The following is a 14,056-nucleotide window of genomic DNA, read 5'->3' as shown; positions in this document are numbered from 1 at the left end:
CAATTTTGTTAGCAGGACTTAAGATTTAAAAAGAAAACCTTGAGCTGGGGAGATGGCTCGGCTAGGACGATGGTGCAGCTGGCAAACATCTGTTGCACAGGCTTGAGGACTTGAGCGCAGGTCCCTAGCATCCACATAAGATGCTGGGCCATGGCAGCTGGCGGCTGTATCCCCAGCTCAGGGTGAGAGCAGAGGGGTCTCCAGGGCTAAGTCTGTGTACTCCAGGCTCTGTGCCTCACAAAGAAAGGTGGGAAGGGACTCAGGATGCTCAACTTTGATTGACCACTGTCCTGACCTGCACAAAGGCATGCATGTGTGGTCTGTCTGTCTGTCTGTCTGTCTGTCTGTCTCTGTCTATCTCTCTCTCTCTCTCTCCCTCCACCCACACACTTTATGTAACTAATGTGGCATGCATTGTTGGCAGCAGTCACAGAATGTGTCATTTACAATCTGAAAAGTATATATTTAATTGTTCATGATCTTCTACAATGCAAACACTATGTCCTGATCTATATTGTATTTACCAAGAGGCAAAACATGGTTCATAAGATGAACCTATTTCTAGTAGATAATTACCGACAATTAAAAGTCCCATGGGCTTGGAGGCATGATCCTACCTTTCTGTATAGACATAATCTCCTTTTAGCAGGCCTAAAAATTAAAATGCTTGTAGGTCACACTGTATATATACAAATCCAGCTGGGCTTACCATTTAGTAAAAGTGTGTGTTTTACACAACTGTTTGAAATGTGCATTTACACCAAACAGTGGTTTAACAATTGGATTTACAGAGTGTGACAGAAAACAAATAGGGAAAGGGGCAAGATAAGACAACTACATTTTCCCCAAAACAAGAGACAAGTTGGTGTGTGTGTGTGTGTGTGTGTGTGTGTGTGTGTGTGTGTGTGTCTCACATATTACAGTGGGATTCAAACAGAAAACAGACTTAAGCCTCAGTCTAGCCACATGTGGTCAGATGTGGAGTGGGGCTGGGTGGGGTTAGTTGCTCAGTCTACACAGCTGTGCTTTCAAATGTTTTAAGTACTTGCAATGGTGTGAGTAAAAAGATGTGCCAGACAGGCCTCCCCAAAGGAGGAACCTCTCAAACACAGGAGACCTGGGGAATACCAGGGCTTTGAGACAGAAGCCACTGAAGTACCTGCTAGATTGTCTTTCCCAACTGACATCACTGATAACCTTTTAATCCGCCCAGAGCCCACTGCTAATCAACAGGTTCTCTGCTCTGTTTTCTGCTGATACTAAATCCTCTGAAATCAACAAGAAGTCCAACACAGAAAGAGCTCTGAAAATGAGTATTTCAGAGCTGACGTGGTGATGCATGCCTTTAATTCTAGCATCGCGAAGGCTGAGGTAGGCAGAGTTCTGTGAGTTCAAGGCCAGCTTGGTCTACTTAGTGAGTTCCAATCCAGCCAGGGCTGCATAATGAGACTTTGCCTCAGATAAATATATAAATAAATAAGTGATCATACTTTGGGTAGTGATAAATCTTGGCCATACTTTAGCAGTTAAGTTTTTTTGTTTGTTTGTTTTTCGAGACAGAGTTTCTCTGTGTAGCCCTGGCTGTCCTGGAACTCACTCTGTAGACCAGGCTGGCCTTGAACTCAGAAATCCTCCTGCCTCTGCTTCCCAAGTGCTGGGATTAAAGGTGTGCGCCACCACACCCGGCCAGCAGTTAAGATTTTAATAAGGTTCAAACAGTGATCAGCCAAATGTATGTTTCCTCTCAGGGTTGGTTTAAGAAAAGGATGGTCAAACTGTTTTGACTGTTAAAAATTCATCCTCAAATTTCTGTTTCCTTTATAACAAAAGGGAGAAAGGATTAATTTTATAGTTTAAGCTAAATAGGAATTTCAACCAGATGAGGCAGCAACAGTTCACATCACACAAACACCCTTGCTATGGACTTTATAAACACTCACATGTATGGCTGAAGCTGGGAGTGCTTTGTTTGAGGAATAGATACTGGAGCTGCTGCAATGAATTTGAGCTTGCTAGCTATCTGACACCTTCACACATGGAGTGTGACACATCTCAGGTGAGTCATTTTGAAAAGAGAATCTTGTTGGCATGTGACAAATTCTGGGTTGATACTTAGCCTTTAAAAAGATTTATTATTCTTTTATTTATATGTTATGCCTGTGTGGGCCACATGTGTGCAGGAGCCTGAAGAGTTCAGAGAGGATATGGAATCTCCTGCAGAACTGCAGAGACCTGCAGCGGTGAGGCTGTCTGAGGGGGGTGCTGGGAACTGAACTCATGTCTTCTGCAAGGGCAGCAAGCATTGCCTAACCACTGACCTTCTCCCCAGCCCAGGTCAGTGCTTCTTAACCTTTTCTGGGTGACCGCTGCATTTGAGAATCTGATGGAGTTACGGATGTTCACAACTAGCAATGAAATGTTCACCCATTCTTTATGGCTTCAGAGTCACTACAACAATGACATGAAGGACAAATAGATGAGTTGGCTTCTTGTCTATTCCTCGCTTTTTGCTCAAAGCTGCATTTCCTTAAATGCTGTGCTTCAAGCTGCTGGTATGCAAACACTTGTCTGTTTAGATACACATTGCATCGACACTGGTATTGATAGTCAGCCTCTTTTTTTCTAATAAATTTCACATGCCTTTACGTATTTAAGTGCAATAGTCAATTCCCCTTCTATTATTATACTATAAACAAGCAAATTTAAGCAGCTAAAGCAGGCTAGCAGAAACTTAAAACATTAATAATGCAGACAACACAAGCAAGCAGGGCATGTATATACTGCTAAGAGTAAAAGCGGGAATAGTCCTCCTGAGGAACAGCATGACACTACCTACCAACTTAAATACACACACTTCCAATACAGCAGGTCCACCACTGAGTAGCTGGCCTCCAAAAATACTCCACGTGTGTACAAAAGACACAGCCGGAGTGCTTATTTGAAAATATGGGGGAAAGCCCATTAGGAAAGGTTACAGTTATCCTAAAAAAGCATGAGCTCAAATGGCTGACACAAAACGGCAGTCTCGCCTACTGAGCGGAAGCAACAGCAAGCAGTCTTCTCTATACTGCAAGTCTGCAAGCCCTGTGATACTGCAGCTCTATAGCACAGAGCCCGCTAGGATGCAATGCTCATCTTGGGGGCAGTGTTTCACCTCTATAGTCTCCTATTTGAGTTTACCATCCCAACGATTAGTTACTGGTGGGAAACTGTAGAACTCAGCACGTCCACCAAACAATTTCTGTAAGAGTCAACCTTCTAATTCCACATATGTACCAGACAGCACTATAGATCTACATGATCTGAACCTAGAATCCCTGAAAAGCAAACCTATGGCATAAGTAAGTCGCCTCAAGCTGAGCCTGAGATAACATTTCAGAAATCACATCCATAGCAAGGGCTTCGCCCACTGCAGACGACAGAGGACCAGTCCGAGTGGTGGTGCGTCTCATGTGAACTCTGCTTCAGTGACTTGGGGCTTTACACTCCCCTCCGCATTTCTGCCATTTATGAGGAAGAGATTCCAGAGAATCTGGAAAGAGAGCAGGATGGCTTGCCAATTCCCCCAGAGCATTACAGGGAGGTATGCAGGGCTGGTCTCCTAAGGCAGCTAATGAACCAAACCTCTGGGTACTGGTGCCCTGTGCAGTCCCTCCCATAGAGCGTGGAGAAGGCACTGTCTAGTGAAGGCACACAGAAAGGGTGCTGTAGGACTCCCACGGCAGTCTCAAGAGTTTACACAGGAGTCTCTCAAAAGCCTTGCTCTGACAGAAGCTGGGTGCCATGTGAGAGGCTCAGCTCCTCAGGGACCAGGACACTCTGCATGCATCCAGGCCATGCAAATGATGACAGGGAGAGAAAACAGCGCCTGCTGAGCCTCAGCTCAAATCCAGACATAAAAGCAAGGGAGCCCCCCTGGACATGTGAGACATGGCAGATGCCATGTGGAGAGGGGCTAAGGGCTCAGAGCCCTAGCCAAACTAAGCCACATTTCCAGCCAATGGAACTGCTCCAGCTAAGGGTCCAGATGCCATGGGCAGATGACCTCCTACTCTGCCTACATACGTGAGTGACAGAATGGTGAGCACCGAGTAGCCACACTGTCATGCAGAGTTCCAGGGTGGTTTACAAAGGGCAGTAGGTAAGCAGAATAAGGAGATCTCATCAGCAACTTCTCTGCCCAGAAGCTGAGTCCAACTCTGACTGCAGCCTAAAGTTAACAGTGTGACTCACAGACCCACTGGAAGGCAGGAGTAAGGAATGCGCCAGTTCACAGCTCCTTGGAAAGCTCTGAAAATAAATCTGAGCAGTCTGATCAATTCTAAGGAGCTCTTCCAAATACAGAGGGACAAGAGATTGTTATGAATCATCTGCCAGTCTGACATCGTGGTGTCCCTGACTCAGCCTCTAAGTCACAGCACAAATGTCACTTGTTCCAGACGACTTCCACCAGGACTTCTCAATAACCGTCCTGTGTGGACCCCCGATGACCTCCATGCGCCCGACCACACCAGCCCACACTCGTGTGCTGCCTGAGTCGTAGACGCCCTGCAGGAGACGGGACTGTCTTATTCATCCTCTAAAATAGGACATGCCTGTGCAGTCACTCAAACTCTGACTCAATGGAAGGACTGAAGGAGAAACAAGGGCAGAACGGAGGGTGGGGGGGGAGGGGTGAGAAGAAAAGATGAATCAGGGAGAATGGAAGAGTCAACAGCAGCAACAACTGCAGTAGCAGTCATGAGGAGACGTGGGGAGAGGAAAGACGCAAGCACAAGCTGCCAATTAGAAAGAAGACAGAAACAATGTAAGAATCTGATTCTATCTTAAGATTTAAGACAAAAAGGAAATATTAAGGGGAATTTTTTTCCTTTAGTTTGAAGCAATAATAATGACAGTTATCATATAACCCTCAATACACTGTAATAACAAAACAAAACAAAACAAACAAACAAACAAAAAACCCACATGATTTTATAAAGAATGGCACCCAATGGTCACATACCCAGAATGTCCATCAGCCAGCCTGGAAACCATGCAAGCTGGCACCTGGTGGATGCTTGTGCACCACACTACACAGCTAGGTTCTGAGGGCAAATGAGGTAGGTCTCAAGGGCTACTGTACTGTCCCAATGCACATGCCACAGTATCAGGACAGCGCACGTGCCCAGATGGGTCCCTCACTACATCTGTTCTTGGCATGTCTGAACAAGATTTTTGACAACAACTCACAGGCTGGCACATGTGGAGTGGAGCTGCTTTCCAACACCTCCCCCCCAAGCACATGTGAAGCAGAAACCCAGAGCTCAGTCACTATGAAGGGACAAACTGCAGATGACGACACTGCACACACACAAGCCGGGCGCATAAGTCACGCTGAGGCATACATAAGCAGCTCCTAAACACTAAGCACAGAAGACAGTTGTCAACAGCGAACACAGGGTAAGGTACATGCACAGACACAGCAGCACAGCTAACTGCTCAAGGAGCCCGGTTTTTCTGTCGTCTCGGTGGCTTTTCTGTTTGTGTTTCTAAGTTTCTCAGCCAATATGTAATCCTCTGCAGTAAGAAAGAGAATGACTAAGGATCCCCACGCTCCTGGACCAGCATCAGACAGCTGTGAATCTAAAGGCCCAAGAGGATTAGCTGCTTCACTTGAAAAGAGCAGACATGTAGATGACTGAGGTCCTTCCCACCTCTACAATCTTATGAAATAAAATAACTCAGCGCAGTTGAGAAGGAAAAAAGACCATTTCCCTTTTCCGTCCATCCTGAATTTAACAGAAAACTCTAAAACCCCAAGATTTCTTGGAGTGGTAAGCCGAATGAGGCAAAACGAGCCAGCAGCTTGGCGTAGCTCCATTCACACACCTTGGGAGAGAGAGTTAGGAGGAGCTGGGAGGAAGGAAGAAGCACGAAGAGCCATGTTGTCAGCCGCAGGGGACAGGACATGGCTGGGCTCTGAGATGCTACACAAAGAGGAAAGGAAAGGATTGGCTGTCTCCATGGATCCCAAATCTGGATACCATTTAGGTTCCCTCCATGGCTCCTGGATTTGGGGTTCCACCTAGGTTCCCTCCATGGGTTTCAGCTATGAAGTCCCATCTGGCAGCAGTTTAGCATGCGAGAGCCTCACACACTGAGTCTCTGGCAGAAGACAGAGGCCTTGGCTGGTTGCAGAATTCAGCCTGGCTGTCTCCTCCTAGATGCCCAATATACCACTGCTGGAGAAAAGAATTCAAAAAACCTCGGCGAGAGATTAAAAAGGGTAACTGCGGGTCACCCATGTAGTTTCTAGCCACCTTGGGTTTGCAGCCTCTACCATAGCCTCAAAAGACTTAAAGCACAACTCAGGACAAAGCCTCCCGCACTGAATAATCGCCTGCCCCTTCTACCAGCAGCTAGCCTAGCCTGTGGTGCTAAGTCAAAATAACAACCCTACCGCCAACACTGAGATACAACTGAAAACAAAGGAGCCCCTAATGCTGTCAAAGACTTGCCAAATAAAGGTGATGCCCCACACCGGCCACGCCCTTTCCCGTGGATCTTGTAAGTGACAGGCTCACCTTTCAAGTTTGATCGGCTGGCTGGCCTCCCTGCACTGTTCCTCTGGTGCTTGGCTGACTGGCGTTTCATCTGTCGAGGTGTGCTTGGGGGTGAGGTGCCGTAGAGAGTCTCTGTATTTGTTTCATCAGAAAAGTCCTCTGGATCGGATTCCATACTTTTGCGAGCCGACTCTCCCAACATGCACTCCTGCCTATGAACGGTAACAGATGCAGAAAGAGCTGGTTAGTATCACGGGAACTACACTCATAGCTTTCTTTGGGAATGCTGCAAAACTTCTCTGCCTGTCTCCTCAGCATCGTCATCCTTCTTTCTTTCAAGGGAGTAGTGGCAGTGCTTGTGGCCACAAGCTGTGAACTGTCAGGTGCAGTGTGGGCACAATCTGTGTGTTGTGTCTGATGCCTCTGGAGCTCTTTCAAATCTAACTGAGTTTCAAACTTAAAACTACAAATTACAAGAGGAAACAGCAAAAGACTAGAAGTTACAAATCAGACAGAGCTAAAAACAGACCTGTGCACCAGCTTTGGCAGGGCCTAGCCCAGCTCTTCCTGAAGGGCACAGGTTCAACAGCAGCAGACAGCATTGCCCATGGCCCACACGGGGAGGCACGGCACTGGCACAGTGTGGCGTCCAGAGAGACACCACATATCCTCCTACCACCATAAGAGTCACCTAAAAAGGGTTATGATAGCAAATCATGTTACACATGTTTTAACATGTCAAAAAAAGTTGTATGAATTCTCAAAGAAAAAAGATATAGCTTAAAAATAAAACTTTACACTTCTCCTCCATGAAAGATGTAATTCTTATGAAACATGTTCTCTGAAAACACTACCTATCATTCTACAGCCAGCCAATCCTCAAACAATATCACTACTTTGATAAAGTTCCTTTTCTGCAAAACTCGCACAATAAACATCAGTTCCATAAAGTGAGAGCAAATCTAATTCTAAAACCGAAAGCCGGGAGGAACAACTACTTAAGCCTTCTCATATGTACATCACCACAGCCCATCTCATTAGGAGAAGTTTATAAACTAAGCTTGATAGAACCTGAAAACTGTATATGGTACAGATTCTTTCTGATAACTTATGTCACAGTATAAACCAATGCTAATCCAAAATCACAAGAAAATGGGGGAGGGCATCCAAGATGTGTGAAATCTTCGTTAAACTAGAAGATCAAAACAGAACCTATTTTCTGAAAAATAACATTTGGGGTTGATGAGCCGGATCAGTAGGTAAAGCGATTGCCCCAGCACCCGAGTAAAAAGTCTGGCATGGTGGCATACTCCTGTAGTCCCTGCACGGAAGAAGCAGGTGATTTAGGGGTGGGGGAATTACTGGCCAGGCAGTCTACCAGAAATGGTGAGCCCCAGGTTCAATGAGAGACTCTGTCTACAATAAAAATCAACAAGGAGGATACCAGGTTAACTCTGGTCTCCACCAACACCCTCGAGTGCCAGCAGCTGCACATATACGCCCCAGAAGTGCTACAGAATTATACAGGTTCGCCAGGCATGGTGGGTAACATCCTGAATCCCAGTTCTGGGAGGCAGAGACGGACAGATTTCTGGGTTCAAGGCCAGCGTGAGTGTCACATAAAGACCTTGTCTCAAATCCAAGGGATTGGTGGGCTAAAGAGATTGAATGGCTCAGCAGTTAAGAGCGCTTATTTGGGCAGAGAACCCACATGGTGGTGTTCAACCATCCTTAGCTCTAGTTCCAGGGGACCTGTTGCCTTCTTCTGACCTCCCTGGGCACCAGGCACTCACATGGAGCACATACATACACGGAGACAACCCCTACACATAAAATAAAAAAAAAAAATTAAAAAAAAACTGCACAATTTTCCAGTAATGCTATTTACTAAATTTTTAATTCTATGAGCGAGTGGCCCGCTTGGGTGTTGTCCTGCAGTGACTTGTGACATGCCTTCTTTTTCATTTACTATCTCCAAGGAGTGGAACACCAGGCTGTGGAAAGGTCCTCTCCTCCCGGGCCCACGCGGCCAGGGGTGGAGGTGTTGTCCATCTGCCTCTGGCTGCCAGCATAGTTGCAACAGGGAAGGTTCTCTATGTCTCTGCCTTACCACACAGCACTCACCAGCACAGAACACCTTGCCCACCTGCCCGCCCGCCCGCCCGCCCGCCCGCCCGGGACTTGCCACGTCCCTCGGAACCATGACCTTCTCCAGATTCACAACAATGTCGTATGGAAAAGCCCACTCTGGGCTTTCCTGCACTGAAGGTGGTTCTCTCAACTGCCGCATGTACAACTTTTATTCTGTCATTTCTGTGGGGTTCCTGTCAGTTTTCCATCTATCTTTCCATCTATCAGCTGCTCTGGCTGCCTTGTGGGTCACTTCTGCCCTTCCTGTGAGGAAATGCTATGCCGCAGTAAAAGGCTGCGGGGATGGGTGTGCAGCGCGCCTCTACAGAGACTGCAGAGCTGATCGAGCAGGGCATGCTTAGTGCACACTCACCTAAACTCACCGGAGAGGATTGGAAAAGAAACGACGACTCATCAGCCTAACCAAGAAACTCAAGAAGCAAGGGATAAAACAGTAACCACAGCTACGGCGAAAATTCAGTGGATTAAAGAATACACATAACTGGAACAAATGGTACCACGTGGGAGAAAAGAAATGGAACTGAACACTGTCCTATGGAAACTAGCCCAGAAGGTATGAAGATCTACGTGTTAAACGAGAAAACGGAATGCGTTTAAACAGAACCCAGAGGAAACCCTCATTCTCTCACAGTAGAACAGCTTCTTAAGATGAGCATTCATCATCAACTGAAGATGACTTTACGACACAAACTTTCAACTAAGACATGAGAGGGGAAATTTAGCCAGAGCAGGAAACGTCATACATGAACAACAATCTAAACACAGACAGACACTAAGACCAGCCACCAGACATCAGAAAAGAAGTCACGTTAACAACAAAGCCCGAAACACAGACATAGAAAAACAACATACTTAAAACACTGGCCAAATGCTTATGCAAGCATTTTAGAGAAAATACTGGGCTGAGGGATATACTTCAGTGTAGGCTCCCACACTACAGAAAAAAAGTCTAAGCTGGTATCCAGTTTTACTACTAACAACAACAAAAAATAACAAACACCACATTGCTAAAAGTCAAAATATATCATTATGGAAAGGTGAGAAGGAAGGGTCCCTGTAAACCACCGTTCCAGTAAAGACCTTGCATAGTGCAGCTCGAGGCCGGTTCATCATTGTCGATGGAAACTGAAGACATGCAAAGGCTACTACTGATCAGCACTTAAGCCCTGGGCATATACACTACACACATGTAGCAGATGTCACACTGTTTTTAAGAGACAAGATCCCAAGTCACATTCCTGCAGGAGCAGAGTGCCTATGACGAGAGGAATACAGTGTCTGTGACGTGGACAGGCACAGCAGAGCGCTCTGTGATGTGACAGGCACAGCAGGGCTCTTGCTAGTGAGCACTCCTTGGTGTCTGTGTTCCTTGCACAGGCTTTTGTTAAACTAACCAAATCGATGTTCCATGATATTTTTATATCTAACTGGGAAGGAAATAAACCATAACCACTCGAAGGGAAGGTTTAACGTAATAGACACTGCACTTAGCACACAATAAGTGCCCAGTGAGAAGTAGCTGCAGCCATGGGTGTCATGGTGCATCCCTGTAACACTAACATGCTGGAGGCTGAGGCAGAAGGCGAACCTGGGCTACCAAGTGAGACCTGTCTCATGTTAGCTGAAGGAGCCTTATGTCCAAGATTCGAGCCTCTCAGTTGACTCATGAGACTATGTCAAGTGACTGACCGTGAGACAGCTGCATTGGTGCATATACACACACTGTCACAGAAGGGGGAGGGCTCATGAAGGCCCTTCATTCCCTCAGGCCTTGTACAACTGATGGCTGACAGAGCGGAAAGAGCTATTTTCTTCAGTGGTATAGCCATTGGTAAGGTGCCCACGCCACCATAAGTAATCCTAATGAAAGCCACTGGGAGACACACACAAGTAAAAGAGAGAGTGTGGGAAAAAGAGGGAAAGGGATGTTGTTGTGACCCAAATAGAATATATATGTGTATGAAAATTTCATAAAGCCTACTGTGAATAATTAATAAAAACTTTTTTAAAGATAAAAAACCAAATTCCATCAGCAAATTAAAATTGATTTTAAAGCCATGGTACCTTTACCAGACCACTCTAGGTCTTTCATGAAAAAACGTACACACTCCCAAACCTGTACACGTAGTAATGCCCTCAACTACAACCTAATTTAGCTATGTTTTTAAGGCACCTACCTCCTCACTAGGCTAACGACACTTACCGCCTAAGTCCCACGAAGTAACACAAGTCGTATAACTTTTTTTTTTTTTTTTAATGGTTTTTCAAGACAGGGTTTCTCTGAATAGCCCTGGCTGTCCTGGAACTCACTTTGTAGACCAGGCTGGCCTCGAACTCAGAAATCCGCCTGCCTCTGCCTCCCAAGTGCTGGGATTAAAGGCGTGCGCCACCATGTCCGGCCATATAACTTATTATTAACTTGGAAGCTTTTATGTCCACTTCTGTATTCACTGAAAACTAGCTGGTCTGACTGACTAAAGGTCATGGCTACACATCCCAAGGTGATTTCTTTCTTTGCCACATTTCAGTGTCCATGGCAATGGTCCTGGGATGGCACGGCTTAATGGTGCAGAGACTGCCTAGTATGCGTGGGATTCTGGGTTCAACCCCAACTACAAAAACATCAGTGAGCGACGTGATCCAGATCCATAGAGAAAACATGTTTCCTCCCATTCGTTAAGGTCAGCTTTGAGTATTTAAATATGTGTGTGTCAACTGAAATGCCCACAGAGCTCAGGAATCAGTGAGCAACCACACAGAGGGGATGCAGTCAAAGAAGGGAGATGGACCCGGGTGACGTGAGGAGGAAGGGGAAGGGAAGGAAGTGGGAGGGCAGGGTGGAGGAGGGATACTAGGAGGGATAATTAACACTAAAGACCTTCGGAACAGTCAAATGGAAGCTATTACAGCAGAAGCTTCCTAAAATACAAACATTTACAACATAAAAAAAGACTTAAGTGGAATCACTCTGTATGGGGGACCAGTGCCCCTACTAGAAATCACAAGGATAACAAATAAAAACTCAATGTCAGAAACGGGTTTCTTCTACTGGGGCTGCTGGCCAGTGAGGTTCCACAGGCCAACCCCTGCCCAACATTACAGGCGGTCGGCACTACCCCTGGTTACCTTTCCAAACTTGATGGTAAGACCCTATTGCTGAGGTCAGCACACACCTGAGTCATAGAACACGGACAGTGTCAAGCTGGAACTGACCTAGAAGCTCCATCCCTACTGGCTCGGTTCCCCCAGTCCTGGAGATACAATCCTGAAGAAAAGCAATCATCGTATCCAGCCGGGAACTGTATGGCCTGTGATAATGACCAGCCTGGCAAGATATGCCCACTGATGCAACCGTGATACAAATGGCATGGAGCAACCAACCGCTTTCTGGTGGATTTAAGGCCTGCTCCACAAGGTGGAACACATACCTGGTACAGTGACTGAGGTCACTGATCCATGGCTAGACATGTCATAAGCCCGAGGGAAGAGTCTACTATGGTTATTCTGCTAATAGGACATATTAAACCAACACCTAATAATTTTTCTTAGACCCATCTTACAAAGAGGATCGGTTTTGTGGGAGATTGTGATTAACTCTAAGACCCACAACTGGCCAAGGTGCACAATGTAAGTGACTGTGGAGTGCTCAGCCCTAAGTGAGACATCTGTATACACCCTTCCTCTTCCCATGGTTCAAGATCTTACTGCAAGAGGGAGCAGAGAGAAAGGAAGAGCCAGATGTGCTAGGTGACTAAAACAGTGTTTTCTGCACTAACAGGACAGTCATACATATACATTCACAGCAGCTGTGACAAGACCTGTACCAGAGAAAACCCCAGAAGGGATAGATGAGGTGGACATGAAGTCCCACCCCTAGCTGAGGAGCTACTGGTAACTGAAATCTGGTAGCAGAGGAAAAAATCAGCTTTCTTTAAAGATGTGACCCTGGTAGGTCTAACATACTCCAATAGATGGTGCCACACCTAAAAGTGGGCAGGCAGCACTAGTGGTACTTGGGCTTTTAAGAAACTTTCTACAAAGTTGGTTGGGAATAAAATGGGGAGGTGGATGTAGAAGATAGGGGAGAAAATGAGTATGTTCTCTTGAAGAAGTAACAAAAATATTTTTAAATAGTTCTAGAATTACTACTAGTGTGGGATTTGTGAACCTACGGACAGACTTACATTCAAAAGCTGGTTGTGCTGCTACAGAGCCATGTGGGACTTGGATGGACTATTTAAAACCTCACTCTGGTATCTTTATAAAGTAAAGATGAGCCGCTATGAGGATTAGCGCTCATGTGCCAGTGATCCTGAGTGTCAGGAAGTGAGGACTGTGGGCCTCACTTGGGCTTCACTGTGCTCCTCACTCACCGTGTGCTGAGACAGTGAGCTCTAGGTGCACATCTGCACACTACAAGAGCATTCCACAGCAGGGTCCAGGGCCAGAAGCCATCTCAACACCTCTCAAACCCTTCCTCCTGTGTGACAGCATCACAGGGCTGTTTCTACTTAGTGACCCGCTGATGCACATTCATTGAGCATGAAGAGACTGCATTTTACTGCTGTTACATCAACAATGTCACCAAGTGCTTCTCCACAAAGCTTTACCCCACACACTAGGTGGCCGTGACCAGAGAATTAGAGCATAAACATTTTGATCCATTAATAATGCATCAAATCCAGACAGTGGGGATGATAGGGAGAATAGAAAAACGTAGTGTCTTCAGAGCACACCTTCTGTGGTAGTAGTAACTGCCTGCCACTGCTCACAACACAAAATTAACATGAAGTCTGGAGGCCATACTCCGATGTGGTGAAGCCACACCACTGTATTTTCTTAAAATTTACTAAGCTTGGTAGAGACAGTACTCACCCTGATCAGAAATGTTATCAGTTTATACTCCATCCGGGTAACTCAGCAACTTAACTACACGTCAGAACAGCATCTAACATTATTTAAAGGAGTAAAAATGTCTAACGCACAGTAAATCCACAATTTCTGCCACCTTATCAAAGTTCAAAAAATGGACAATGACACAGAGGAAAAAGCCAAGGAGAACAGACCAGAAGTGAATGATGCAGAGCAAAGATGAGACTAAACCTGAGCCCAAAACACTTTGCAAAGAACTGACCAGACAGGACAGACTACACATGGCAGACCAGACAGGACAGATTACACATGGCCGACTAGACAGGACAGACTACACATGGCAGACTAGACAGGACAGACTACACATGGCAGACCAGACAGGACAGACTACACATGGCAGACTAGACAGGACAGACTACACATGGCCGACTAGACAGGATAGACTACGCATGGCAGACTAGACAGGACAGACTACACATGGCAGACTA

The 14,056-nt window shown here is 46.0% G+C and overlaps 1 protein-coding gene across 3 annotated transcripts in view; it reads right to left on the bottom strand.

Moving 5' to 3' along the window:
* Map3k4 (mitogen-activated protein kinase kinase kinase 4) overlaps positions 1 to 14,056 on the bottom strand; it is an 89,465-nt gene that overhangs the window by 45,077 nt on the left and 30,332 nt on the right. For 2 of the 3 annotated variants that reach the window (XM_021221175.2, XM_021221176.2), the window contains exon 2: positions 6,567 to 6,757. In XM_021221175.2, coding sequence (XP_021076834.1) covers positions 6,567 to 6,757 — 191 coding nt within the window. Of the gene's footprint in view, positions 1 to 6,566; positions 6,758 to 7,074; positions 7,155 to 14,056 lie in introns of those variants that run through there. The other variant, XM_029532978.1, reaches the window with a different exon arrangement.

The sequence above is a fragment of the Mus pahari genome, chromosome 21 (genome assembly GCF_900095145.1).
Source record: "Mus pahari chromosome 21, PAHARI_EIJ_v1.1, whole genome shotgun sequence".
Taxonomy (NCBI): Eukaryota; Metazoa; Chordata; class Mammalia; order Rodentia; family Muridae; genus Mus; species Mus pahari.
This window is presented reverse-complemented; position numbering and strand designations above follow the sequence as displayed.